At 42.1% G+C, this 25,774-nt stretch overlaps 1 protein-coding gene across 3 annotated transcripts in view; it reads left to right on the top strand.

The window, feature by feature from the left end:
• The first annotated feature begins 2,440 nt into the window (after positions 1-2,440).
• ABCC3 (ATP binding cassette subfamily C member 3) overlaps positions 2,441-25,774 on the top strand; it is a 47,081-nt gene continuing 23,747 nt past the window's right edge. Inside the window, exons 1-8 of one of the 3 annotated variants that reach the window (XM_068209603.1) lie at positions 2,441-2,574; positions 15,142-15,318; positions 16,181-16,306; positions 17,185-17,322; positions 18,983-19,108; positions 19,928-19,989; positions 21,169-21,300; positions 25,372-25,590. In XM_068209603.1, coding sequence (XP_068065704.1) covers positions 2,545-2,574; positions 15,142-15,318; positions 16,181-16,306; positions 17,185-17,322; positions 18,983-19,108; positions 19,928-19,989; positions 21,169-21,300; positions 25,372-25,590 — 1,010 coding nt within the window. In that variant the 5' untranslated portion in view covers positions 2,441-2,544. Of the gene's footprint in view, positions 2,575-15,141; positions 15,319-16,180; positions 16,307-17,184; positions 17,323-17,709; positions 17,882-18,982; positions 19,109-19,927; positions 19,990-21,168; positions 21,301-25,371; positions 25,591-25,774 lie in introns of those variants that run through there. The other 2 variants (XM_068209604.1, XM_068209605.1) reach the window with 2 other exon arrangements.

A 25,774-nucleotide genomic window follows, 5' to 3' on the forward strand; every position in this document is an offset into this window, starting at 1 on the left:
GCACCCGTGTCAGCAGAATCCTTTACCATGGCCCTTCCCAGGAGCTTTTAAGCTTCCCCCTCCATCTTGTCTGTCTGAGAAGTTAATACTTCCTTAATTCTTGCTTTTGACTTTCCCTCTCTGCTTGTCTGCCTTGCCAGACAGCACATGGAAGTCAGTGCAAAGCCAGTGCAAGTCACAGTGTCTACTGTGAGGTCCAGGCTGCCCAGTGGCTCCCCTCAAGCTCAGGAGGGATGCTGGGGGAGTGGCACGCCAGCTGGAACCCACCCATTTTCATCCCTCTTTAATGGCATTAACTGCTACTGACAGCAGAAGCTGCCCACCATTAATTAGGAACATGAAAAAAGTGGCAGAATTATTTAGGGTTCCTTATTTAGAGTCTTCTGAGACAAAGGGAAATATCCTAATTCAGGACCCTCCTCTATGGATACAGTAGAAAAAATACGAGGTTCAACAGGACCACCAAAGTCAATAATTTAATCAGTTATTAATTCACATGTCAATTGGATTGTGCAGCTCACTGATAGAGTAAACCTCTCCCTTCCTGTACACACAGCCTACAGCAGCTGTTTGTGAGGTGCCTCTGTACCTGTGACATCTCATAATATCAGAGATGGTCTTAATTTTGAGCACATTCTCAAACTGCACCCAATCCTGCTCCTTAGTGCAAGAAACCCAGTGGAGCATGTCCATGTGTCAGGAGACATGAAATTCTCAGCACTTCTCTCAGAGCAGCTTCTCTCAGAGATTGTTGCAGGAGAGGAGATTTAAAGAGCCATAAAGGAGTAACTCCCAGCTATTTCTGAGTTTTCTTACAACTTTATTGCAGTGCAATTCCACTGAACAAAAGTTTTGCAGTAAGACTTGCAAGGCCAACCCACCGTGTCCTCAGATCTCATTCACCCAGCTGGCGAGGGCTTCTCTAGTGTTTCCTCCAGAGGGTTGCAATGTGACTGTGTTGATTAGCCTGGCTCAGTCTGACATTTCAGATCTTGTAGGCAATCACCTGAGAACCTTATCTTGGGCAAGAGCTTATCTTCCCACACTAATGAGAATAGCACACCTTTAGCCAGGTTATAGTAAATGTCTAAAGCAAATTCTTAGCAGTGCTCATGGCTTTCTCTGATAGTACTTTGGGTGGGAAACAATCCCAGTATCTCCACAAAAGATTAGCAGAATATTTTTTCTTTAGGGATGACATATTTTCGGGACACAGCAGCACTGCCCTTCTCTGAGGTACTGGAACAGGTTGCCCAGAGAAGCAGAAGATGGATGCCCCATCCCTGGAAGTGTTCTAGACCAGGGGCCCTGAGCAGCCTGATCAAGTGTGTGGTACCCCTGCCCATGGCAGGACTTTGGAACTATATGAGCTTTAAACTCCCTTCCAACTCAAACCATTCTGTGATTCTCTGATTCATGAGTCTCTGATTTATGATTCTATTCTACTCCTTTTTGTTCTGGTGAACATTTTTGACCACATCTTTCTACCTGAGAATTCCGCATGTTACAGAAAGGAAAGAAACTCAGACTCTTAAAATATTGAGGTAGATTTGTGGCAGCAGGGTTACTTTGTGGGAGTTGATGTTAATTGAACCAGATGCTGCAGCAAGTGGGTAAACAAAAAGCAAGTGTTGGAAGGTAAATAATACTTTCCTCCTAATAAAGAGGAAAGCAAACAGTGCTTCTGCATCACAGGGAAGTGAAATCCAGATTGTGTCCAAGGTGCTACACTACAAAACCTATTAGTTACATATAATCATGAAAATATATTGACTGAAGGCTTTTGAACATGGATCCATGCCACAGGTTTAATCACGTGTCCACAGCAGAAGCAATCAGCATCAAGAAAGAGGCTGTAGATGGATGGAGAAGTGATGTGACGCTCACTTAAGTCCTGCTGGGGAAATCACACTCCACAGCACTCTGAAGGGTAGACAAGAAGCCTCTACATGATGTTAACATTAGCCTGAGTGGTCTGGATGGATGGACATAGTCAGCCCAAAGCCAGCAAGGGGCCCAGCTTTGCGCAGTCCTCAGCACATACTTCACTTGAATCATAGAATGATGTGGGTTGGAAAGGACCTTAAAATCACACCGTTCCAACCCTCTGCCATGAGCAGAGATGCCACGTTGCTCAGGGCCCCGTCCAACCTGGCCTTGAACACTTCCAAGCACAGGAGCTTCCACAGCTTCTTCTTGACACGTGGGTCCCACCAAAGCCCCCCTCCACCATCAGGGATACGGCTGTCCCAGTAGGTCGCACGGAGATGGGGGCGCTGGGACGGCACCCACGGCGTGAGGTGCCCGGGCTCAGGAGCAGAGGAACGGCAGGCACCCACCGGATCCATCCCCAGCCCAGCCACCGCCCAGAGCAGACCTTGGCCCGTCTGCCGGGCTCCTCCCGCCGCCTGCGGGGAGGGTGGGACGGGGCGCGCCGGCCCCGCCGCCCCCGCCCCCGGCCCGCCCAGCAGGGAAGGAACCGGCTCCTACCTCCGCCCGCTGCCTGGCGTGCGCCGCCAGCATCCCTGCGCCCCTGCTGCGGCCATGGAGGCTTTCTGCGGGTCCCTCTTCTGGGTAAGCTTCTGCCTCCCCTCCCCGCCTCGCGGAGGGGCCGGGACAGCGCCGCGCCCGCTCCTCCCGGGCATTCCCGTGTGTCCCGGAGCGGGCTCGGGCGGTCCGGTCCTGCGGCTGCCGAGGGGCTGGGCGGCACCGTCCCGCGGTCGTGGGGCCGTCCTAGAGCCGGCAGTGCCGTGCCTCCGCTCGGGCAGGAGCAGCCGAAGGGCCGCTCCGTTCTGTTCGTCCTTCAGCATCTCCACACCACAGTCAAGACCCCGTCTCAAAGCAGCCCACGGGGGATGCAGCTTTCCCAGCACAGTCCGCCTCTGGACCTCACACTGATTAACCCAGGGCTCTTCCTTTCTGTTTTAGCGCGTATTCTGCTCTTCAGAGTCACTTCCATGGCTGGCAAAGTGCTCCCCGTCCAGTGCTTTGTTAGTGCTAGAAGAGGGATGGGTTCCTAGCAGCCGGCGGTGGTCACTCGCCCCGGAGGATTGTGGTGACTTCTGTCAGTGCTTGGAGCCCTCAGCCCTTTGGAAAGGCTGACTGCAGCGGGCACTGGGTTTGTAAGCACAAAAGTTTGGAAATTGCTGCCATGGTCTGCTCTGATGGTGAGAGTGTTCCTGGGTTTCCGGGAGGTACAGCGTGGTGTTTGCCTCTCTCCTGTGTAGGCAGACACTCAGACCACGAGAAGCCATGGGGGTTTTAGCACGTATGCTGAATCTAGAACTGCCCCCCAGTGAATCAGTTTTTGTGTGTGTGTCCCTTTTTCTTACACCACTTTAGCTCAAGGGAGATTTTTTTTCTAATGAGGATCGGGAATGAAAAGGAATGTCTGAAGTTGCATCACTGCTGGAAAGCTGCTACAGGACAATACAAGCAGTTGTCTCTGAGCACTTTATGCTGAGTTCTATCCTCAGATAACTAATTACCTTTCAATATCTGTCCTAATATTATTATTTAAAAGAGGAGTTTGGCTCCTAAACCCCGTGGTTACATTTCTTTGTTTGTATTTCATTTCCAAGTGCTCTGCACTCTCTCTGCCACAACAGCTGGCAGATAAGCTTGCTCAAACAAGTATTTTCGTGTATTATTTCTACCATCAACACTTCTAGAACAGGAACAAGCACAAACAGATTGACCCTGCTCCGTGATCTATTGGCTGCCTCCAGAAGCAGGTCTTGGCTTCTCAAGGAAGGCTGGTAGAGAACAGCTCTTGTAGCAGTTTGTTGATATGTTACTGTAAATAGCCAGACAGATTTCCTGGTTTGAAGTATGAAGTAGGCGTCTCATTCTGTACTTTACACACTCCAGCACCAGCATGGTGCCCTCTCTGCTGCTCTCTGGGGTCTGTGCTCTCTGTGGACCTGTTTTCTTTTTTCTTCCACAGGTGCTTGGGGTCAGAACAAATTTCCATCTGTTTAATTGATTTAAAAAGTGGAACTCAACAACTCTGAGAAATTTAACACTGTGACTCCATGACCAGCAGTTGAACTCAGTGGTTACCCTATTTTTGGCTGTATTTTCTGTTAGCAGGAGTGTACACAGTGCACTGATTTTGTAGGATATTTGAAGTGATGACCAGGTAGATGACAGTAACCTTGAAATTATTTGTTGTGCAAATGTGTTGTAGGGGCTTCTATCTGAAATCTGCCCACAAAAGTTGGTGTTTCTGTGCACCAAACTAATGAATGGTGTCCAGCTTTGCAGTTCGAAACAATAACTTGATCAAATGTGAACCAGTATTAATGTTCACTTTTTCATTAGCTGATGAACTTAGACTCTCCATTTTTTGTCAAAGAAAATCTAGACATTTTTGGAAGCTGAATGTCGTATTGGTGTCAGTTTTAAAACTGTTTAGAGTGAAAGGAAACGTGCTGTTCCAGTTGAAGCAGTTATTTGTTTTGGAGTTTAAATCAACTACAATACTTTTCTGTTAAAAGGGCATGAGAATAAAACCAAAATAGTGCAATATTAGCTCATGAAAATGTTTATCTTGAAATATATCAACTTAAACAGATTATTGATTTATGTTGGATTTTTTTGGCTTGTTGGAAGTTTTAAGGTTTCAACAAGTTGAGGCCATTTTCTCTCGTTCTTTTTCTTTTGCTTGTTACCAGGAGAAGGGACTGACCCCCACCTGGCTGCACCCTCCTGTCAGGGAGTTGTAGAGAGGGAAAATGTTCCTCCTGAGCCTCCTTTTCTCCAGGCTGAGCCCTGATTCAGGGTGGGGAATTTTGCTGGAAATTTTGCTGATTGCATTTTTTGTGGGTTTTTTTGCGGGTTTTTTTGCAGAAGCAAATTAATTTCCTGTTCAACCTATTTCAGAAATAAGAAATGAAAGGGAATGCTGTAGATCACATTAGAAATATATAAAAGCTCTTTGGCTTCCAGCTACTGCTTTACCTGTTGAACATGGAATCAGCAAATTGCTAATACAAATGTAGGTTATTTATCTGTAAAAGAGGAACAACTGGAATATTATGTTTTCATAATGCTTTATGAACAATCCCTTCGTCTGAACACTTGGAATCATACTGTCTACTTCAGCTGTTACTCTCTGCTAGGAGTGTTGCCATGCTAAATGCCTTTGGGGAGGAGATGAATGTGATAGCACATACCCACACAAGGCAGGCCTTAGGTGTGTTCTTCACCAGTGACCATAATTGCCTCCTATTTATTGTGTCACATATTTGCTGTGTGATAGTAAGAGTGCTAAATAGGTGTGCAAATTAACGTGACCCACAATCTCCCTTTTGAGAAGCAGATACTGATGAATTACCGCTTTTTTGTTGCTTGTGTCCTCCACTGTAGTAAAAGGTGAGTGGATTCTTTGAGTAGAGAGCAAAGTGATCTCCTGGGGAGTGTTTGCTACACAAGTGTTTCGGCCTAGTGATTACAGAGCACAAACTTGGAAAAAAACAAATTCTGTTCTAGTGGAGAGAAATTTTGTCTTTCTGCAGCTCAGCCTCTCTTGAGTGCAAAATGGCACAGTGGCTGCTATGAGATTAAAATATTGGGAGCTCAGCACTGATGTTGAGTAATGTTGGGATGAGGGGCAAATAAACACCTTGGTCTGCAGACAGACAAAGTGCCTGGGCTTTAACCAGCAGCTTGTATTTTGGGTGGTGTGTTCTTTTTAACAGCATAAATGGGAAACGAGGGAACAAGTGATAGAACATTTCAAAGGGGAGACCACAATTTCTCAGTTCCTTTTGATACTGCTCAGCTGACAGCTCAGTTTCCTTGTTCTCCCTGTGTCTTGGTGTCCTGACAGATGTCTTGTTTTTCCCCAGCCCATGTGGAGTGCTGGCTCCTTCTTCATCCAGTGGCTCTTGAGTAATCCAGCAGGAAATTGCAGCAACTCTCAAGAGTAAACAATACCTCAGTCTTGGCTTTGTGATAGTCTTGTACAAAGCACCCCTTTAACCTTTAGGTTTGTGGGTATTCCTTCACCTTGAGTCATTCTGTCAAATTTTGGTAGACTTGGGCTAGAAGTCATGCTGCTCTCTGGACCAGTAGAGCAGGAAAATGCATTTCCAACGTGCCACAAGTTTCCCTTCTGCATAACTTCCTCTTTTGCTGCATCATGTTTAATTTATTTGTAGTTGAAGATGACTCGGGATAGCTGTAGTAAGGCAGAAATATTTCTTTCAAGGAATATGACAAATATTGTATATTTGTAGCATGTGTACAAGTCTATTTAAACCCCCACACACAACTTATGTGGTTTGGCCTTAAATTAATCATAAAACATTTAATTTTAACAATTCTATTATATTTTCAGCTAAATCAATTCCAACACATGAGTGAAGCAGAAGGTGATAGGAGATCACTGCCAAGGAACGATCCTGCAGTTGGGTGGTATGATCCAGATTGGCTATTGTTTGTATTTTAGCTTCTCATTCTGCCACCCTGTGCTAAACACTGAATGTTCCTTGTTTATAGATATTTAAACATGATATAGATCTCTATATAATCTTCACTGTGTCCAACTTCAGCTGAATCCCACTCCTATAAATCTCTTCACAAATAACTGCATGAGGTACCTGTGTTCTTTCTCAAGTTAGGTGGGAGATCAAACTAGGTGACTTTAATAGACCCTTCAGACATCAAATCTGTGAAGTTATGCTCTCTCAAAAGGGTAGCTAGGTTGGCAACATCTTGAACTTAAAATCAATTAAGTACTCAAGCTCCAATTCTCCAAGACTTTCAGATTTTTGATATGAGTTGAATGGAAGCTGCTGCTAATTGGCTGGGGTCAGAGAATCTCAATGTCAGGAGCAGGAGAAATATAAATATTTAGCATTGGATTTGGAGTATTAACCAGGACCTGATACCATTCATCTGTGTGTAAATGGCAAGACTGTATAGTCAAATAGCCTGGATTTGACACTCTTTGGGAAAGACAAATTATGGATCTGAGAGCTGTGAGCAAAACTTGATACCACTGAAAGCTGCCAGTATCAAGTGAATCCTTTGGTGACATTGTCAATTAATGAAACTCATCAGCTTTCAACACAGCTGTTCCTCCCTGGGCCATTTTAGCTTATGTGACATGTCTGGTAGCTGTGATGTCTGGGACTTTGGAATACTATAAAGTTTGCCTCCTGAAAAGAAATTATACTGGAACTAAATCCGAGTCGCATGAGGACCCCCTTAAAATGTAGCTAAAATGTAATCACTGTACTTAGGAATATAAAGCATTTTGAGATGTGCCTCACCTACCTGGTAGGCAAATTGCTGTGTCATGGGAGAGATAATAATTTCCTTTCAAAGTGTGCAAATTTGTAATGTATTAAAATAAGGAGACTATTAGTGTTTAATTTTTTTTTTTTAATTTTAAGAAAATTCTTTTGAAAAACATATTAAATGATGTCTTTGATTTTTCCCAGTAAGCTCATGCTTGATTTGTCTCCTGAAACCTCGTTGATTGTGATGGGCCATTATCCACTTGCAAATTCTTTGGCTGAGCTTGTGGAGAGCAGAGTAGCCATAAGACAGAGATCTTCCTGGGAGTATGCCCAAGCTTTTGAACAGCCAACAGCCCTGATCCCATGCTGGGCCTATGTGAGCTGGCATTTTGTCCCTGTGCCAATCTCGTAGCATGAGAGTTGAAGTCAGTGCAATAAAATTTAGATAATTTACAGTAATGTCACATGCCAGTGTCATAAAGCCCTGAATTAGAACAGAATGAAGGAGATGGAGAAGAGAAACTGTTTTATAGGAGTTGTTTCAAAACTCAAAAGTCAGTTTCAGAAATAATAATTTATTTTTTCTCTCTGAAACTGAGAATGCATTTCACATTTGTTCAATTAAAAGAAAAATTCTCTCCTTTTCCCCCCAGTTAAATGATTTTTATTCTAGAATATCTTCCAACTCTCAGAGCAGCACTTACGGCAATTTTTCTGTGACAATCCTTTTTATTAGTAGTATGCATCAGCCCAACTGAATGGGCTAGCTTAAAATGGCATTGCAGTGGAACTGTGTCATTCACAGCTGTTTGTGCTTTTCCTGTCTCTTCAATTGAGCTACATTTATGATGATCCTTAAATTAACTGAATTCCTTTATTTGAAAGGAGATGGGATGGCTTAAATCAAGGCTATTCCCCCCTACCCTGGTCTGCAACAGGGCACCCCAACTCCTTTATTGGTGCTTGCACAAGGCTATAGGAAAAGCCATCAATGATGCCGGTAACAGGAAGTTTTCTCTCCAACAGTATGTAGCTGTGGTCAATTTAAAAAGACAGTTGGAAACTTCCTTGTGTAGGAGCAATCCCTTTTCATTTTCTTCTCAATCCTGCTTTTGATTCTAGAACATTTTTGCCTGTATGATTGCACTGTGCCCTCCCCTCCACAAGTAACAAATGTCCCTCTGTCCAGGCAAGAGGACTGAGTGTTACTGAAACAGCTGAAATAGGTGGATTTTGCTTTTACTTTAGGTGTATGTTGTCTTAGATCCATATATATTGTGTGGTCTCCTTCACTATCTCCCTGAGGCTACAGGTGCTTTTCTGAAAAAAAAGCCCATTACCTGGGCTCCCGTAGCTGTGGGCAATATGAACCTGCCTTTTTTCATCCTGTCTTATTTTTGTACCTGACAGCAAAGAAGCTCTGAACTTCTAATCCTAAAACTCAAAAACTGAAAAGAGAATAAAAAAGGAAATTACTGTCTAGTACTGCTGTCTAGTCCTCAAGTACATGGCGTGGTTAGTAGCATTTGTATCATAAAACTTCAGCTTGAGCAAAACCTGTGACAAGTTACTCCGCAATTGTAATCTAACGCCTATAGGCTCTGGCTGTGTGCCAGGCCTATTTGATCCCTTAAAATAAGCCGCTAAAGATCCTTTTATGGCTAGAAAATAAAGTTCAGCTTCTTGCCCAGTGTCCTTCACTTATGCAGAGGTCTGGTGCAGTGTGCTTTGTAAAACAGGATACTATTTCTGGTTATTAACTGTGTGATTCATGCGGAACTGTAAGAGCTTATGTCCCTCAGCCCCGTGTTCTTTCTGAGCAGTGTTGCTGCAGTGAAGAATGTTGTTACCTCTTACCAGGTGGGGGAAAGGTTGTTCTGTAATCATGAGAAAGAATTGCGTTGTGCAGCAGCCACTTGGGATTAATGAAGCATCCAACTCCTTACGGAAGGGTGAGCTGTTCCTTTGGAAATGTAAATGGTTGATGGTGCTCTGAAAAGCCCATTTGAAACCGGCACTCTTCTGGAGGTCTGGAGCTGTACTTGCTGGCATTTATGCTCTAAAATGACTATTAGAGTTGGTCCCAAAGAGTTTATTAAGAAGGACGTAGCAGAGGAGATGGACAACAGGTAGAAATGGGAGATGAGACATGGAGAGGCTGAGACGAAGCTTTTACTGTAGCTAAGACTGAGCCCTGGTAGTTCTCAGTGTTGCAGTTCAGATCCACTCTCATTCCTGGGAGGAGGCAATGTGGTAGAGCCAAGAGAAAGAGAGAAAAACATCCTTTTTATTTATTTCCTTTCCTTTTGATTTTTTCCCTTTTATTTTTTTTTGCCCAGGCTATGCAAGTGAAAGTCCATGGCAGGGTATTGACCAGACCTAAGGGCAAAAGAAGGGCAGGAAGAGTCTGCTTTGCATTTTAATTCCCACTAACGATTTGTTCCGCATTAGAAACCATTCCCGTGTTAATGTACCACAGGGAAGCATTGTTACTTTCAGTTATTCACTTCCCTATCTTCCACACTGGATGTGTACATTCCTGGCCAGCTTTCCAGTTTGATTGTTAATCTTCCATGACATGCGAACTAGTGATGACTGACAAGGAATCACTGATATGGTTTGTGTTAACATTGCGTAAGGGGTGAATGACTTCAGCCCAATGGCCTTCACGTTCCAGCAGATAAACGTTGGGTTTGTGTTTCCTGTGCTTTTCACCATTCTTTTGGAGCTGTAGAAATTTAGAGAGAAGCACGTATTAATGTATCCATTTAAAGGAGAGAACTGCTTGACACTTCAGAGATGCTGTAAGTCTTCCCTTACTGCAGCATCAGCGATTCCCCAAGATTTTAGCTTTTATATTTTTCATATCCTGTACTGCATTAGTATGTAACTCTGAACTCCATATAGCATGTGAAGAAGCTCTCTTCACAGTTTGGTCAGACAAAACAATCCTTCCAGGCCTGAGATCCAAGGCCACCCTCTGCCTCAGCCCTGGAAAAGTATAAACAAATGTGAATGGTGGGGGGGAAAGAGCGGTGGCGCAGGGCTGGGGGCAGAGCAAACTGGAGGACTACGTCTTCGTTACCTGAAGCTGTAATTGGAGGATTAACCCCTGATATGCAGATAGACCAAACATATTGCTGTCTGAGGAACTCGAAATCCTCGTCCATCTTGGGTGTGGCCTCTGCGAGGCTCCTGCACTGCCAAGATGTACCTGTTGAAGACCTTTAACAAATACCTGTGTTATTCTCTGAACTCTGTCTAGCCTCTGTTGTTCTAGGTAGCCACTCCATGACATCATCAACAATTATTTTTACTGCTGGTTAAAGCCAGTGTGAGGCAGCTTTGTTTTAAGCTTCTGTAATGGAATAGGAGTTGATTTAGACTTAAACTCAAGACCAAAACTCCAGCTGGTCTTTTTCAGCAGGCTTCTTTAACATCATCTGGGGATTTTGGGAAAGGAACAGACAGGAATTTCCCTGTCTCTGTTTTGCAGCTGAGTTCTGGGCTTTCTGTGTGTTCTTTAAATGCTGTAATGGATGATGTGCAGGAAGCCCAAGATACATGGCACTGAACTTTTATTTCTTTTAAAGGCATTATCAGTTTCAAGGATGGCTTTTTCAATAGTAATGTTCTTTTCCAGAAGGGAGAACGTAATAGAAAGTACGAAGTATTAGAGCAAATTTAATGCTGCTCAGAGCCTTCCCTTTTGAATACCTTCCTGTAATTAAAGATCATGTATTTAGAACTAGTCATTTAAATGCAAGTCCTACTGCCCAGATTGCCCTTAATAAAACAATTGTGTTTATCTAAACACAGACAGGAGTGAAGGGTGTGAGTGAAAGCTGTGGCAAGGGCCCCTGTCAATGATATCCTTAACTGATCAGGAGAAAGTCCCACTAATTTGTAAGTTTTAAACTCCAAGAGACCCCTTTTCTGCTGTGAAGCTGTAACAAGCATCTCTAATCTTTTCCCATAGGTGTTCCCATTGTATTTTAGTACTAGAGGATTAAGTAAATTGTGTGCCCAGGGAGTTCAGTATAGTGGTCTGGTGATTTCTGCAGTGCTATATCTCAGCAGCAGAGCCTCCAGCATCCAAGCATCCTGCATCCAAGGGAATGCTGCTGCATTTGGCAGCCAGGAGAAGCCACAGAACACGGTGAGTCTGGATTAGTAATAGGTCAGAGGTTGTTATCCTCAACACTCTCTTGTGGGTAAGTGGGATAACGGCAGTGCTGACTGGGATGGATATGCTGGCTCTTGTGGTTTCCCTGGAATGAGTTTTGTGACATTTGCTGCTGAGTACTTCCCCTTGTGAGAGGGAAGTGCCTGTTGCTAGGTCATCACTACCCTGGTTCACAGAGCTGCCTGCAGGGTCTTGTCAGTGGGCTGAACTGTGATGTCCAGGGAAAGGTGAGCAGCTCTCAGGAGAGCACAGAGCCACAAGCCAAGGAACAGGGGTGCTCCCCAATATCAGTGTGTTAGACCTCTTTCAGCAGCAAATCCAAAGAACAGTCCAAGGTGGGAATTTTCACCCTTAACTAGAACAGGGCATAAGAAACATTGCAACTTGTTCTGTTTCCCTGGACAGAGTTCAGAAAGACAAAGGCAGAAAAAAGCAGGAGCCTTGAGGACAGGAGGCCAAGAGCTGGTGTCTCCCTTCAGCCCTTGCTTCTTGTGTTTGTTCTCCAGGGTGGAGTTCAGTAACTTTACTGCTGTATTGAATATGTAACAAAGTTGGCTTGCTCAGGAGAGATTGTACTGAGTCTTTGTGTCATATTCTTACTCAAAATGAGTTGTTTAGGATTGGAGTGGGTGTTGCAATACACACTGTCAGTGTGGTGATTTATAAAGCCATTAAGTGGAACTTCCAGCTCCGTGAAGACAGATCCTGCCTGATGAAAAACACAACTTGAAGACTCCCTGATTTAAAAGTAGTAATAATAATTCACTGTAGAGTCCTTGTTACATTAAACATATCATCATACGTGGTTTAACCCCAGCCAGCAGCTGCTAACTAATCCCTTCCACTTCCCTGCTGGGATGGGAGAAGACTTGGGAAAAAAGTAAATCCCAGGGGTTGACAAAAGAACAGTTTAATAATTGAAATAAAATATAATAACAACATAATTGTGATGCAAAGAGAGACAACCAAAAAAGAGAGAAACAGAGCAATGTATCTGCTACCAGGGAGAAAATAAATAAAAGTATATTTAAAAAACTAAATACTTAAGAACTCTATCCCAGGACACATAGCAACATTAGTCCACTGCATTCTGGTCTCAGGGAGAGCAAGTTACTTGTATATAATGCAATTACTTAAGTGCTTTAGGCACTATGTCTTATAATAGGGACCCCTCTCCTATTCAGGATGGGAGGAATCTGTTCTCAGAGCAGAAGCAGATCCTTACAGAAACAGATCTTTTCCAGGAAATCTTATTTTTCTGATTCAGGATGGAATTGGACCTGGAAAAACCTCACTGAGAAGCCAGTAGTCAGTCCTGTTGTCTTGGCCATAGGTCTCTCCTTCAGCCCACATCCCTGTTCCCATGTGCTGTGAAGTAGAAGGTTCTTGTTGGCCATCATGTAGATACTGCTTCCTGTAGTTTCACATAATTTTGGAAAGGTTCCACTTTTATTCTCAGGGATAATTCTACCAAATCTCAAAATCTTTTTTTTTGAGGACAGGATTTTTGTTTTCTGGCCAGCCGTATTTTTACATTCAGAAGTGCAAACCCTTTGCTTTGTTTAAATAAGAGTAAATGAAAACCTTCCAATGGCTTGGCAGCCCTGCAGTCTGTCTTGGATACAATAGGCAGCTTGTGTTCAGTTCAGAAGTTAATGGACATCTGGGGCAGTTTCTGCCTTGCTGTCAGACAGAAAGCTGTTCATGCACATTTTGGTCTTATAGGAAAGGTTTAAATTAAAAAGTGGGGGGAGGGTCCTCTCAATATCTTCTCCCTTAAACTGTGTCTTTGTTTTATTCTGAGCTTCAGTTATTGCTATTCTTTGTCTGCTTTCCTTTTCTAGGACTTTTTCCAATAAGCAAAAGGAACACAATTGCAAATATGCTCAAAACATTGCTAAACCACATGTAATGTAAAGAGGAAATTAGTATTTTGTTGAGTAAATGAGAGTAGGTAAGATCTTACTTGGGTACTAAAGAGCTCCAAGCTTCTACAGGGCATCTCCTGCCCCAGGCAGGGTAGCTGCTAGAGGAGCTTATTATGTTAGGGATGCTGAAATGTTTTGATGATGAGCCAAAAAAATGGGTGCTCTTTAAATGTTATCATCCATTCTGGTGCCAGAGACCTGCTTGCTGGAGGTAAACACAAAAATAGTTTGAATGTGGGGCTGGAGTTTTGTTTTGTTTTGATCTTGTGTTTAAATTGCTGTGTAATTGCCCGTGTGTTGTTGGTTTGTGGCTGAAGGTTGCCTGAGGTCTGGACAAACCTGTTGAGGAAATTGGGGCTGTTTTTATTCTGCTGACCCATGATGGATGTCTGAGTGTCTCCAAAAAAAGTCATTTCTTGGCTGGAGAGGCACCAGCTGCGCAAAGGGCGCAGTTCAAATGTGGAGCTGGTGGATTTATGCCAACCTTCACACTGCCAAAGCTGAAGCACTGAATGACAAATGTGTCACAGTTCAGCCAAACTGTCCTGCACCCAGCCAAGGCTTTGTAGTCTCATTACTCTTAACAAGCTCGTTTTGTGGACAGGTTCAAAGATGCACATGCCTTCTGACAGATCATCAATGAAACGGATTCTCTGCAGATTGTAGCTCTTCAGTTCTCCTAAAATCAACCACTGCTTTCAGCATTCAGTCTCTTTCATGTTGGTAAACAAAAGTAGGACGGGAAATACTTTGAGAAATTGATTCTCAGAGCAGTCTGTCACAAGGGATGAGAAGTGGCTTCGTGTAACTGAAACACTTCTGCAGAGACCTCACACCCAAAAATAATTAAGTAAATTGTTGTAGTGCAGAGATAAGGTATATTTGAACCAAGGATATCTTAGTTTTATCATCATCTTGTTAATGACAGTACAACAAAGTCATTTTACATTCCCTGCAAGTAGGTATTTATCTACCACATGTAAGATGTCACATCAGGTGTCAAAATCCAAGTTGTGAATTTCCAGGAGGTTTGATTAAAACCAAGTTCCCCTTCACCATACTGAAAGTTCTATTTTAGTCTGAACTTGTGTAACTTGTTTGCATGCAGTGCATTCAAATCTTTAGGTACGAGTGCATATGTGGCTTGTGGTGTCCAGGATCACAGCTGCAAAGCATTACTTGAAAAGTTTCCAAGAAAACCTGATTCCTACCTGCATGTTCAGTACATTCCTTTTGCCTTTGTTTAGAATAGGGAAGTAATTAAAGTTGGAAGCATATGAGTAAGAAGGACAAAGTGTTAGTCATAAATGGAGGGGATTTTCCCAGGTCAGCATAAGATTGGTCTAAATCTTACCATTTTGTCCAGTCCTGGACATTCTTGCTGGGTGAGTTCTCAGATGGAGGATTTTTCCTCAAGAGCTTTATTTAGCAGAGGCACTCCAGGCTGGGAATGCCTGAGGAGCATGGTGTTATCAGCACCTGTAATTAAGCCTTGGCAAAGACAGAAGCAAAAGGGGATTGTCTGCTGCAAAATGTATGTCCAGCTCTGAAATACAGTAGGACAGAAATCTTTCTCTTTTAGGTTTTGGCCTATTTATAGCTGTAAATACTTAGTCCTTTCACTAGAGCAGATTAACCAAAAGTGCTTGAGGTAAGTATTTTGGGAAAGCTCTTACTCAGGCCATTCAGGATCTGAATACAACTTCATTCAAGTGGATATTCCAATTAGCAGCACTTCTGCCTCTCTGTTAAGAGATGTGTCTTGTCCTTCTTCCAGGATTCCAACCTTACAATACACACGGATAACCCAGACTTAACACCATGTTTCCAAAACACCATCCTGGCTTGGATCCCCGGCATTTACCTGTGGAGTGCTTTACCTTTTTACCTTCTCTACCTGAAGCGCAACAAACGAGGGTACATCGTGCTGTCCGTGCTGAGCAGGTTCAAGACGGTGAGAGCTCCTTGCAGTGCCCCACATGCCACGTAAACTTCATTTTTATTAGTTCAGCATCTAAGGAAGTGCTGCAGTAGGGTTTAAACTAATTTCCCTCTGATTGATCATATTGAAGAGCTTGCTCGTAGGAACAAACAGTTTGCATACAGATCTCTGAGGAAGGAAATCCATCCTAGGAGTCCACCTTTCTGGGTAGAGGGAAGAACTGATTGCTCTACCTTGAGCAGTCCCCTTTTGTGAGCCAAAACTGTGCTGCTTCATCCTTAAGTAATGTTTAAACCACTGAAAGCTGCAAAGCAAAGATGTTAAGGTAGGTCTAGTGGGAATTGTATCTCTTTGTGAAAGTAAGTGTGAGAAGGGTTTTTTCAAGCCCCTCTCCCCACGAAATAGCAACATGATTTCATCTGCACCTTGTGCTTAAAAGTTTTCTGGTGTCAGCAGCCCCTCAGGTTTGTGAGTGGTTGGGTCTAAGAAAAGCAAGAAAGTCACTTTCCGTAGGCCATTAAATAACTTGGGTTATTTCTGGAGAAAAAAACAGGCTTCTGCTTCAGGGCATGTCTGCCTTTACTCTGGATCCTGCCTGTGTTTCCAGCCAAAATTAAATAGGGGGAGAAATCCAGGTAAATACAATAATCTTTCTACTGGTTGTGATTGGAAATCCCTCAGAAAACAGTTGAGATGAGATCCTAGGATTGAGTGCAGTGGGACAGTTCATCACGCTGCAGCTGATCAGTGATACCATTGTGTTTACGTAGGTTTGTTTTGCTGGGAATCTGTGAATCAGAATGGGGTTTTTTAGCTCTCTGGCCACCTCTGGAGAGGAGTTTACAAAATGTCGTTTCTGTTTGCCTTCTCTCAGCTGTTTGGTGTCCTGCTGTGGTGTGTGAGCTGGGCAGATCTCTTCTACTCCTTCCACGAGCTCCTGCAAAACAGAACGCCTCCACCAGTCTATTTTGTAACTCCACTAGTCGTTGGCATCACTGTGGTTCGTAGCTGTTTCTGTTCACAATGACCAGTATGAATAACTTTTTCTTCTTCGTTGCCTTATCTGGACCTCTTTTAACTGCATTATTAGTATTTGTATCACTGAAGCGAATCTTGCTACCGAAAAGGCTGGAGTCACAAATCTCTCTCTCTCTCTCTCAAGTAGATTCAGCTTTGTAAATTCGAATATTTGTAATGGAGAGATTGTTCTGCCTTCAAGCCTGTTTTCACCCATTTATCTTGTGATCCAGGTCTGGAGAGAATTTGGGTAGGACTTTGCCTAAATAGAGAGATACAATAGAGCATGGTTTGTGCATTGTTTAGTATAGTATTGGACTTTGTAAAGCTGTGTCTGTTGTCTGGTGGTTGTTCCTCCATTAAGCAAAACAAGTTGGCTTTGGCTAGGATGACAGGCAGGCTTGTGACTGTTGTATGAAAAATAAAACAGTAAAATTTGCCTATTAAGTTTTTTTAATTCTCTTGGTTAATTTTTTTTTAAATTATCATTTTCTAGACAAGTCATGATGGTCTGTCTGGATTGGAGAAATAGCAGCTCCTACATTTGTTTAAAATGTTTGTAGCTGATATTTAATTTTTCCCAGCCCTATGTGCAAAGGTTTAAAAATTGAATTCTGAAGCTGAGGCTCTGAAAACACCAAAACAAATTATTCCACTGTTTATTTGCTCCTCTCTTTAGATGATGGAGATTTTGCCATTGAATTCCGTGAAGTCGTGATGGGGCTCATTTCAGAGAGGTCATGCTGCTCTGCTGTCCTTCCAGTCAATGAAGTTGGCTCTAAGAACTGCCAACTGAGAGTGCAAAGAAGGGGAGCACTGGGATGGGGTTGTGTTCATGTGTTCCTGTATTTACTTTTACAGCTCCTAGCCACACTGCTTATCCAGTATGAAAGACTGAGAGGAATTCAGTCCTCTGGAGTGCTCATTATCTTCTGGTTTCTGTCTGTGCTTTGTGCCATGGGGCCCTTCCGGTCAAAGATCATGACTACAGCAGCACAGGTAACAAGCTATCCTTGTTAGCACTTGGAGAATAGGAAATGTAGCATCCACATCTATGTAAAAAGAATGAATCCGCGTTTGGAGTCAGATCTGAGCCCAGGTTTTGCCAAAGAGAGAGAGAGGAGTTTGATTCTGTGGTTTTGACTCAGGCTTGTGTAACTAGAAGGGAGCTGGATGTCTCAGGCAATGTCAAAAAGCAGATTTTGCTTAGCCCAGGGCTATGCTGGTAACCTGATAGACATAAGAGAGCAGTACCAACACTGTGTATATGTGAACAGACTCCTGTTTTTTTTTGTTTCTTTCCCTTTTGCAGCCTTTTGCTTAAATGGGGATGGGTAGTAATCAGAGAGGGCACATTTTAATATGTTAAGTTCCTTTTTTATTTAGGCAGCTTGGCCACATTAGACAGCTCCTTGGGCTTCCTTGTGTCAGTGCCTGATGTGCTGGGGACAGCATTTTGTCTCCACTGGGGCTGGAAACAAGAGAGAAAGTTGGAGGGAGAGGAAAGAAATCTGGGCTGTTAAGATTCCTGTTTGAAAACATAGCAGGTTCTCCCAAAGTAAGAAACTTGCTGAGTTTTTCACAGAAACAAATTTCACTAAGTAGGGCAAGGCAGATTGCTCCAGTGATTGGATCATCAAAGCCTGGGAGAGAAAAAGAGTGCTTGGAAAACATTCAGATGATAGCTTCTCCTCAGTGAAATCAGTGTTAATTCTGTTTGGCAATTTCTTGTTTTTATTCTTGCTTCTTTGTAATATTAGCAGCATTATCCTTTTAGCAAGGATTTTCCTGTAGCAGGCTGTTGTAAATATTCCAGCAGAGATTGAATTAAACCTTAACTGAGAGCCTGGGTAGAACTTTGTCAGGTAATAGCTGCAGTCTGGTGAGACCATTTCAAACACCACTTAGAGACAGCTTTAATAAGTGAAAATATTGGACTATCAATGTTGAATCCGTAATCATCTTGAAACTGTGGATGCAGAGCCTTAGAACAAGTCTGGGTTACATTTCTCCTCCTCTGACTACCCAGAACCAAATATTCCTTCTCTTGCACTTAAGGTTTAAACATTTCAAGTGAACAATGAGAATGTTCAGAACCGGCATTAAGGCATGAAAGAGCTGTATAAAGGATATACCCTCACAGCAAGAATTTTAGGTAAACTGCAAACTCATGATTAGGAAAGGAAATGTCTCTAGAGCAGATGGAACTCTTATTATGCAAGGCAGTGGCTTTTCTTCAGCTTCTTCTGAAAGAATTTAGCACTCACTGCTTGTCAGTGACAAGATATTAAAGTAAAAGGATGTTCTCTGATCTGGGTTGACAATTCCTATGCTTAAGACATGATCATGCAAGAACCCCCAGAGGTAATTTAAAAGGATATTATGTAGACCTGATTCCATAGGGTGTCAGCATGCAGTGAAGATGCGTTTTGAATTTGACATGATTTAATGAAAAGCTTGGAGATAAGCATGTTCTTAGGCACTTGTCAGAGTACGAGCATACTTTTGTGAGATAATTCCTGCTAGGAACTGCTTTGCAGTATTCAACTGTAAAGGAAGAAAGGAATTGCCAAAAGAAGCAGTGAGAAAGGAGAGAGAGAGAGTGTGGGGAACTTGGAAGTACAATAAAATAATCATTTACAGTGTTTCTTTTTCCTAGGGCCATGTAAATGAAAGGTTCAGGTTTACCACGTTTTACATCTACTTTGCTTTGATAATCATTGAGTTCATACTTTCATGTTTTAAAGAGAAGCCTCCATTTTTTTCCCCTGTTAATATGGATGCTGTAAGTATTTTTCACTTTGCTTTATTTGGATTTTACAGACTATATGGTGTTTTGAGAGTTCCACTGAGAGTACTTGTCATTGAAAGCAGCTTTGGATTGTAATAGAGACGGCAGTACTTAGTGACCCTCTTACAAAACACTGGGTATGGAGAGTAGTATTGGGGTTTGGAGTCTTTTTCCATTATCTGTGTCATCAGAAATGACTTGAAGCTGTGTAGTGAAAGCAGCTGTCCTGCTTGCTGCTTCACAGCAGTGTAAATTGTATTTATGAGCACTGAAGTGCAACAGTAATTATTTCAAGAGGGGTTTTTGAGGATATGATGCTCTACTTGCTTAACATTCATCTCGAGTTTGCGAAAGTCTATGAGGTTTGTCTTAATAAATGAGTTCTATATGTGTTGAGAACAGATGTGGGAGAACATTAATGACAGAAGATATCAGTAGTGTCACAGGTTAAATTTCTTCTCCAATTCAAAAATAGTCCCTATAATTGGATTTATGTTTGAACCAAGATGAGAGAGAAGTTGAGCTCATGTCCTAAAATGAACATCTCAGAAACTGTAGAATGGCATTTCATTTTATAGGTGTGATTTAAAGGTACTATATGAAGCAATTTTTAGGTATAAAAGGAGTTCAGTGTGGGAAATGGGAAATGAAAGAAATGAATTTTATGTCTCATTAGAACATAGGTATGTACATGTAATATACCATATAATATGCCAAAAATTATCAAAATAGACTGTTGTCATGTTAAAGTAATAGTAAATGTCTTGCTTTATTTATTTTCATTTCCCCCCCTCCCCCATAAATTCATTGTAGAATCCATGTCCAGAGTTAAATTCAGGCTTCCTGTCAAGATTGACATTTTGGTGGTTTACCAGGTGAGTTTTTTCTTCAAAAAACTTCAAAAAACTCTTGTTCTTGTTGGACAGCTGACAAACCCAAAACGTGCTTGTGATCTGTGTTGCACAGAGTGAGCAGTACAGAGATTTTCCTTCTGTGAGCAGTTGGATGCTCTTTCATCCACTATAGTGTCAGCACTTTGAGCATTTGCCTTTTTAGAAACACAGAGCCCAAACTTTTTCCCTGCAAAGTATGGCAGCAGCAGCATCATGACAAACAGGACGTACAGCCTGGCTGTGCTCCACACATGCAGGAATATAACCTAAACCAAGATGTAGCTCTGTACTCCACAAGATAAATTGTGGCAGCCTTTCACCCAGCTGAGGGTGCATTTTTTTTCCTGTTGAGGTTCATGGGTGAATGCTTTTTTATAAGGACATTTTCTGTGCAAAAGGAAAGGTAAACTGGGTTATGTATATCGATTATTGCCGCCACCTGAGGTCGCAGACAAAAGAAATGTGTATCAAAGATGCAAATTTGAGATTGGGCCTGCTACTCCATGATAAAGAAGTGGAACAGCTGTCAAAGGTCATGTTAAGACCCAGTTTTTCCACAGTGGTTGAGATCTTCATTCTTCCACTCATGTAACTTTATTGTCCTGGTAACAGCCCTGTAAAGATTTTTTAGTGAGAGGATGAGAACTTTCTAAACTTCCACAATGTTCAGCTTCCCCAGTGAGATTCTTGGCAACTAGGATGTTTGTATCCCGTGACAAAATTCCCTTTACAGTTGAGGAACTGCAATTTTCAGGAAAATCTGATTTTCCTTTTACTCCAGTGAGCTCCACTTTTGCATTTTGTTCACCTCTGACAGTTTTTCCAGATCAGCTTTATCATTTTCACTTCTAAAGCTTCACCGTTTCCATTTAACAGCACAGTTTCATCCAATTGCTTCTGTTAGTTGTTTTTTATTGTCCTTCTTTTTTCTGAAGTAGTGTTTTCAATAAAATACATGTAATTAGAAATACATCATGTCCTTTCCTTAATTGCAAACATCAATAAAAGAAACAAAGGGTGATAATTATTCTCCAATCCCCCTTTCTGTGGGGTATCTTCTTGCTTTTGTTATGTTAATAGTCCTAGAATTACTGGCAATGCTTTAAAACCGAAAATTCAGTTTTCCAAACTGAATTGGACTGTTTTTCTCCATATGTGCAGCATGGCAATTCACGGGTACAAAAGGCCTCTGGAAGACAAAGATTTGTGGTCGCTGAACGAAGATGACACTTCAAAAACTATCGTGCAACAACTGAGTAAAGAGTGGGACAGAGAAAAAGTAGAGTGCAAGCAGTAAGTAAATGAACAAGTCTGCAAAGTTGAGAGATTGATCTGAGTCCTTTCAACACTCATAAATTGCTCATCCATGAAAATGAGCCAACTAAAAATGCACCCGCCACTTCAGTCTTTCTCTTCTTCACTTATTAATACTCAAACTTTCTTTTCTTAATATGTCTAAGCAGAGGCAAACAGGAGCCCTGTGGGGCTTGTGTGCCACCAACACACTTTCTAGGTGCTTAAAATCTCCATGGGCAGATGCTGCCACTTCCCATGTGAAGAAGGGCTGAAGATGTGTGAGGAGAAGCTGTTGAGTTGGTTGGATTGTAGAAAAGGAACAACTTTTCACCATTGAGCTGGTAGTTGTCTAACTGCATAATTGCATCCCTCCCAGGTGTGTTGGAGCACAGCCTCTGGGCACAAAAACCAAAAAGAATTTCTCATTATGTCCATCATGATTTTTTTGGCCTGGCAGTATTTTTAGCCTTAAGGCTCTTAGCAGTCAGCAAGTCTTCACTTCTCAGTATTAAAGACAAGAAACTCAAAACGTGAAAGGCAGGAGGGGAAGAGACATTCCACTTTATTGCTGAGACTCAACTGCTGTTGCCTGGAAAACTAGCAGCAAAATTGTCCTGGTCTCTGATGGAAATAGCATCAGGGTCAGAACTTGCATACAGTTATATCCCTGCTTGAGAGGATTTCCTTCTTATTGCATGTTCTGTCCTAATCTAATCTTAAAAAATTATCTATTGTGCAACTCTATTTCCTTCTCCCACTGTTTGGTGTCCAAAATGTTTCCAAGCAAATAGATGATGTGATAATAGTGCGTTTCAAATGAAAAATGTCAATAAGGAGGGAGCCTGTGCTTACATTTCCTTTCATTGTGGAGATTTCTTCTCCATGTGGAGACTTTCCTCTGTTCTCTTTTTTGCATATCCTTGCCAAATTGTAAAGACTCTATTATTTGATAATATTAGGAGAGAATTTTAATTTTGTTGGCAAGGCTCAATATGATGTGGAGAGTTCCACTTTGCAGCTAAAATTTGAAATATTTCCAGCACTACATCAGCAGCTGTCCACTAATGCTCTGAGTGGATGTGTTACAGTTCTACTTCAAGGTTTATTTTCAGGGGGTTTTTTCATTGTCTTAATGTCTCTATTTTTATGGTGTCGAATAATGTGCATAGTCTGGGTTCTGGTCTTTTTGCACAGACATAAATCTTACTCCCTCAGGCTATTTTACCCTAAGAGCACAGCCATTGTGCGGGAGTGCAGGGGTCCTGGAAAACTTTTACTAGGAAACCAGAAACCGTGCCTGGAGTTTTGTCGGGGGATTCATTGCATTTTGGAAACTATTCATATAAACTGAGGCCAGCTGGCAGTGAATTTAGCCATAAATTATGAGTCGTATTTAGCTCAGGTAAAATTTTGTGGCAACTCCATTAATGATTCTAAGATGGGGAAAAGAGCAAAAACAAAGCAAATCACTGTACTCCAAATTTCTGGGTTTCATGGAACTCTAAAAGCTCTTCTTATTCTTCAGTTATAAGTAGATATTCTCTATTACTTCCTGTCAAATAACATTAGTGGTGGTTGCTTGAGAGACATTGTAAATACTTTTTTTTTTCTTTTTAACTCTCATTAAATCTGCTCTGAGCAAGCTTTTATGACATTAAAAATGCTGTGTCAATTTGTACACACACTGAAAGTTTGATGAAAAGTATTTGTAGTGTACAAAGTAGTAATTTATTTTTAAAAACTTACTTAGTTGCAGCTCTATCTTAGCTAAAGCTTTAAACTTGTTTTGTGGTAATGATTATCACATTTCTGTTGTTCCCAAACCTTTTTTGCTTCACTGCTATCTTGTGAGTTACTGTTAAATAATTGCTAAAAATTTGTTTGTTTCTTGTGAGTTACAGGAGAGACCAGCATGGATTTAAAATGTTACTATAGATAATAAAGCATACAAAGAGCATTTTTCCTTTCTTTTGCTCTCTTTGCTCATATGGCTGAAGTTTCTACTCACTCACTTTACTGATAAGTGCAGTTTCTTCTGAAAAGGTTAGAGCTATGCTGGATGGAGGAGAGAGAGCTGGAATGCATTTTCCCTCATTTTTAGTTAGCTTCTGATTTTAGAGACTGTCCTTATGAAGACAGATTGAAGATGCCGGGCCTTATCAGCACCAGTAAGAAACTATGTGTTTTCCCATGAGATAAATCAGTACCTATTATCTGCCCTGCTACAAATAATGGCAACCAGACACATGCTCTTTGCTTTGATAAAAAGCTGGGTGTGAGCAGTGCCACACACTGCTGAAAACCTGACCTCACCTAACTACAGGTAGTAAACACTAAAAGTGCATTTTATCCCTTTGGGACTCTTAGTTGCAAGAGAACCATTGCTTTGCTGTTAGCTCAATATAATAAACATTTTTAATAGCACAAAGTCCGGGGCAAGTAGTCTTGTTTCTTCAAATCCTTCAATGAGTTTAACAGTCTGGTTGCCAGAAAAACAAGGCTTTTCTCATAAACTCTCCAGGTTTCATCTGGAAGACAAAGACAACACTGTTTGTTCTTGTCTGAGGGGAAAAAATAAATTGACTGGTTTAGGTTCTCCCCCTGCCCTCTAGCTTTATTGCAAAGACGTTGGGATTTCCAAATGGCTTTTTCTGAAAGGATGTGGACAAGTTTATACGTGTGGACTGTTAGCATCAGAGATCACAGTGAATGCTCACAGGCTGTTGGAATTATTGGACTCAGCAGCTAGCCAGCTCCTAAAAATCTGCACAGTCTTTATGAAAAATCATAAATTCAACCTCACTTGGTAGTACTTAACAAGTTGTTTTTCAAATGCCATCTGGTAAATATTCACTGTTTCTAGGGTGTCTTTTCCATCTTTTCTTTTTTTTTTTTTGTAAAGCTTATGTGCCCCAGATTAATCTCCTTCTCCCTCTTCCACCTGGACTTAACTTTCCTGTCTGACATTCAGGAAATTTTTGTCTAGTCCCATAGCCCCCAGGAAAGAACAGCAATTTGATATTTTCTGGTAGAAGAGTTGCCAGGCTGATGTTTGAGAGCAGTCTTGGAGGAAATAATTTCCCAGAGCATACCCTTTGTTGATGGGCAACAGAAGCCAGGCACCTAAACCCCAAAGGAGCTTCTACAAAACCTGCCTGGAGCCCTGGAGAGCAGTTTGGGCATGTTGGGCCCATTCTTCATCTGTCACTCTAAAAGAGTACGTGGAAGAGTCACTTTTGTTAGCTTATTTGGCAGAGGGAGAGAGACAAAAAGTACAAAAGGAATCCTAGAATCCTGGAATCATTAAGGTTGGAAAACCCCCTACGATTATTGAGTCCAATGTTTAACAAAATGGTTGCAGATAAATAGGGTTTAAATGCCTTAATTGTCAACTGACTAAATTTAGTTACCTAAACCCAAAGGTTTCTCTCCTGGAAGAATCTGAACAGCTGTGGTCCACATCTTGGGGATGGCCCAGCTTTGAAGGTGCTGTGGTTTCTACTCAATTTCAAGTTTCCAGAAATGCAAAATTTGGTATTTTGAGAGTGCTGTGCCTGCTGCAATGCCTGTCTCCCCAGGGGGATTCATTCTGCTTCTCTGGAAGCAGCTGTGTGATCGATAAGGGTACAGGTTTAGCACAGCTACTGATTGAACAACAAACACAGGCTCAGAAGGAGCAGGTGAGGGTGCCTTGTGTGGGATATTCGTAACACTTCTTTGAGGATTCCTATAGAAGAAATTGGAGATCCAAAGTCAAGTCTGTCCTCTAAGGAGGTCCAGCCTTTCTCTCCTCCTCCTTTGGGCCACATTCTCATCTCGTGGTGATTGATTTTCTGGCCTGTGGATTGCACCCCATAAGTACTGCAGAAAAAAAGAAAAGAAAACAAGACTCAATTGCACAAGAGTGGCTGATCCCGAGCACACCTTGATGGTGTTGGAAGTCTCACTGTGGGTTAGTAGCAGAGCAGAGAAGGGTACAGACTTTGGAATGTTCCCACAGTGCTGTTCACACAGGACAGTGCCATTCTCACTGTCAGCTGTCTCCTGTCACTTGTTTTGTTTCCCTAGGAAAGAGGATGTGTCATACATGAAGAAATCAAACCATGTGCAGAATCATGTTGGTGGCAGCCCAGAGGAAGCAGAAGTCCTGGTCAGAGACAAAAAGCACAATAGGAAGCCTTCCTTTCTCAAGGCTTTGTTGAGGACCTTCGGGCCATACTTCTTAATTGGTTCCTTCTTCAAGTTGATACAAGACCTACTCTCTTTTGTCAACCCTCAGCTATTAAGGTCAGTTTACTCTGTGAGTAGTTTCTATGTGCAATCCCTATGGACACTTGGCTTTGGCACAGGGCATTTGTTTTTGAAATGAAGAGTTAATTTCCCTCATAGTGACCTCATAGCTCCCTCACCTTCCCCCTGCAACGCCCTGAGTTCTTTGTTGTGGACTCAGCTCTAAATTGGACAAGCTTCA

Source organism: Anomalospiza imberbis, chromosome 19, assembly GCF_031753505.1.
Source record: "Anomalospiza imberbis isolate Cuckoo-Finch-1a 21T00152 chromosome 19, ASM3175350v1, whole genome shotgun sequence".
In the NCBI taxonomy this organism is placed as follows: Eukaryota; Metazoa; Chordata; class Aves; order Passeriformes; family Viduidae; genus Anomalospiza; species Anomalospiza imberbis.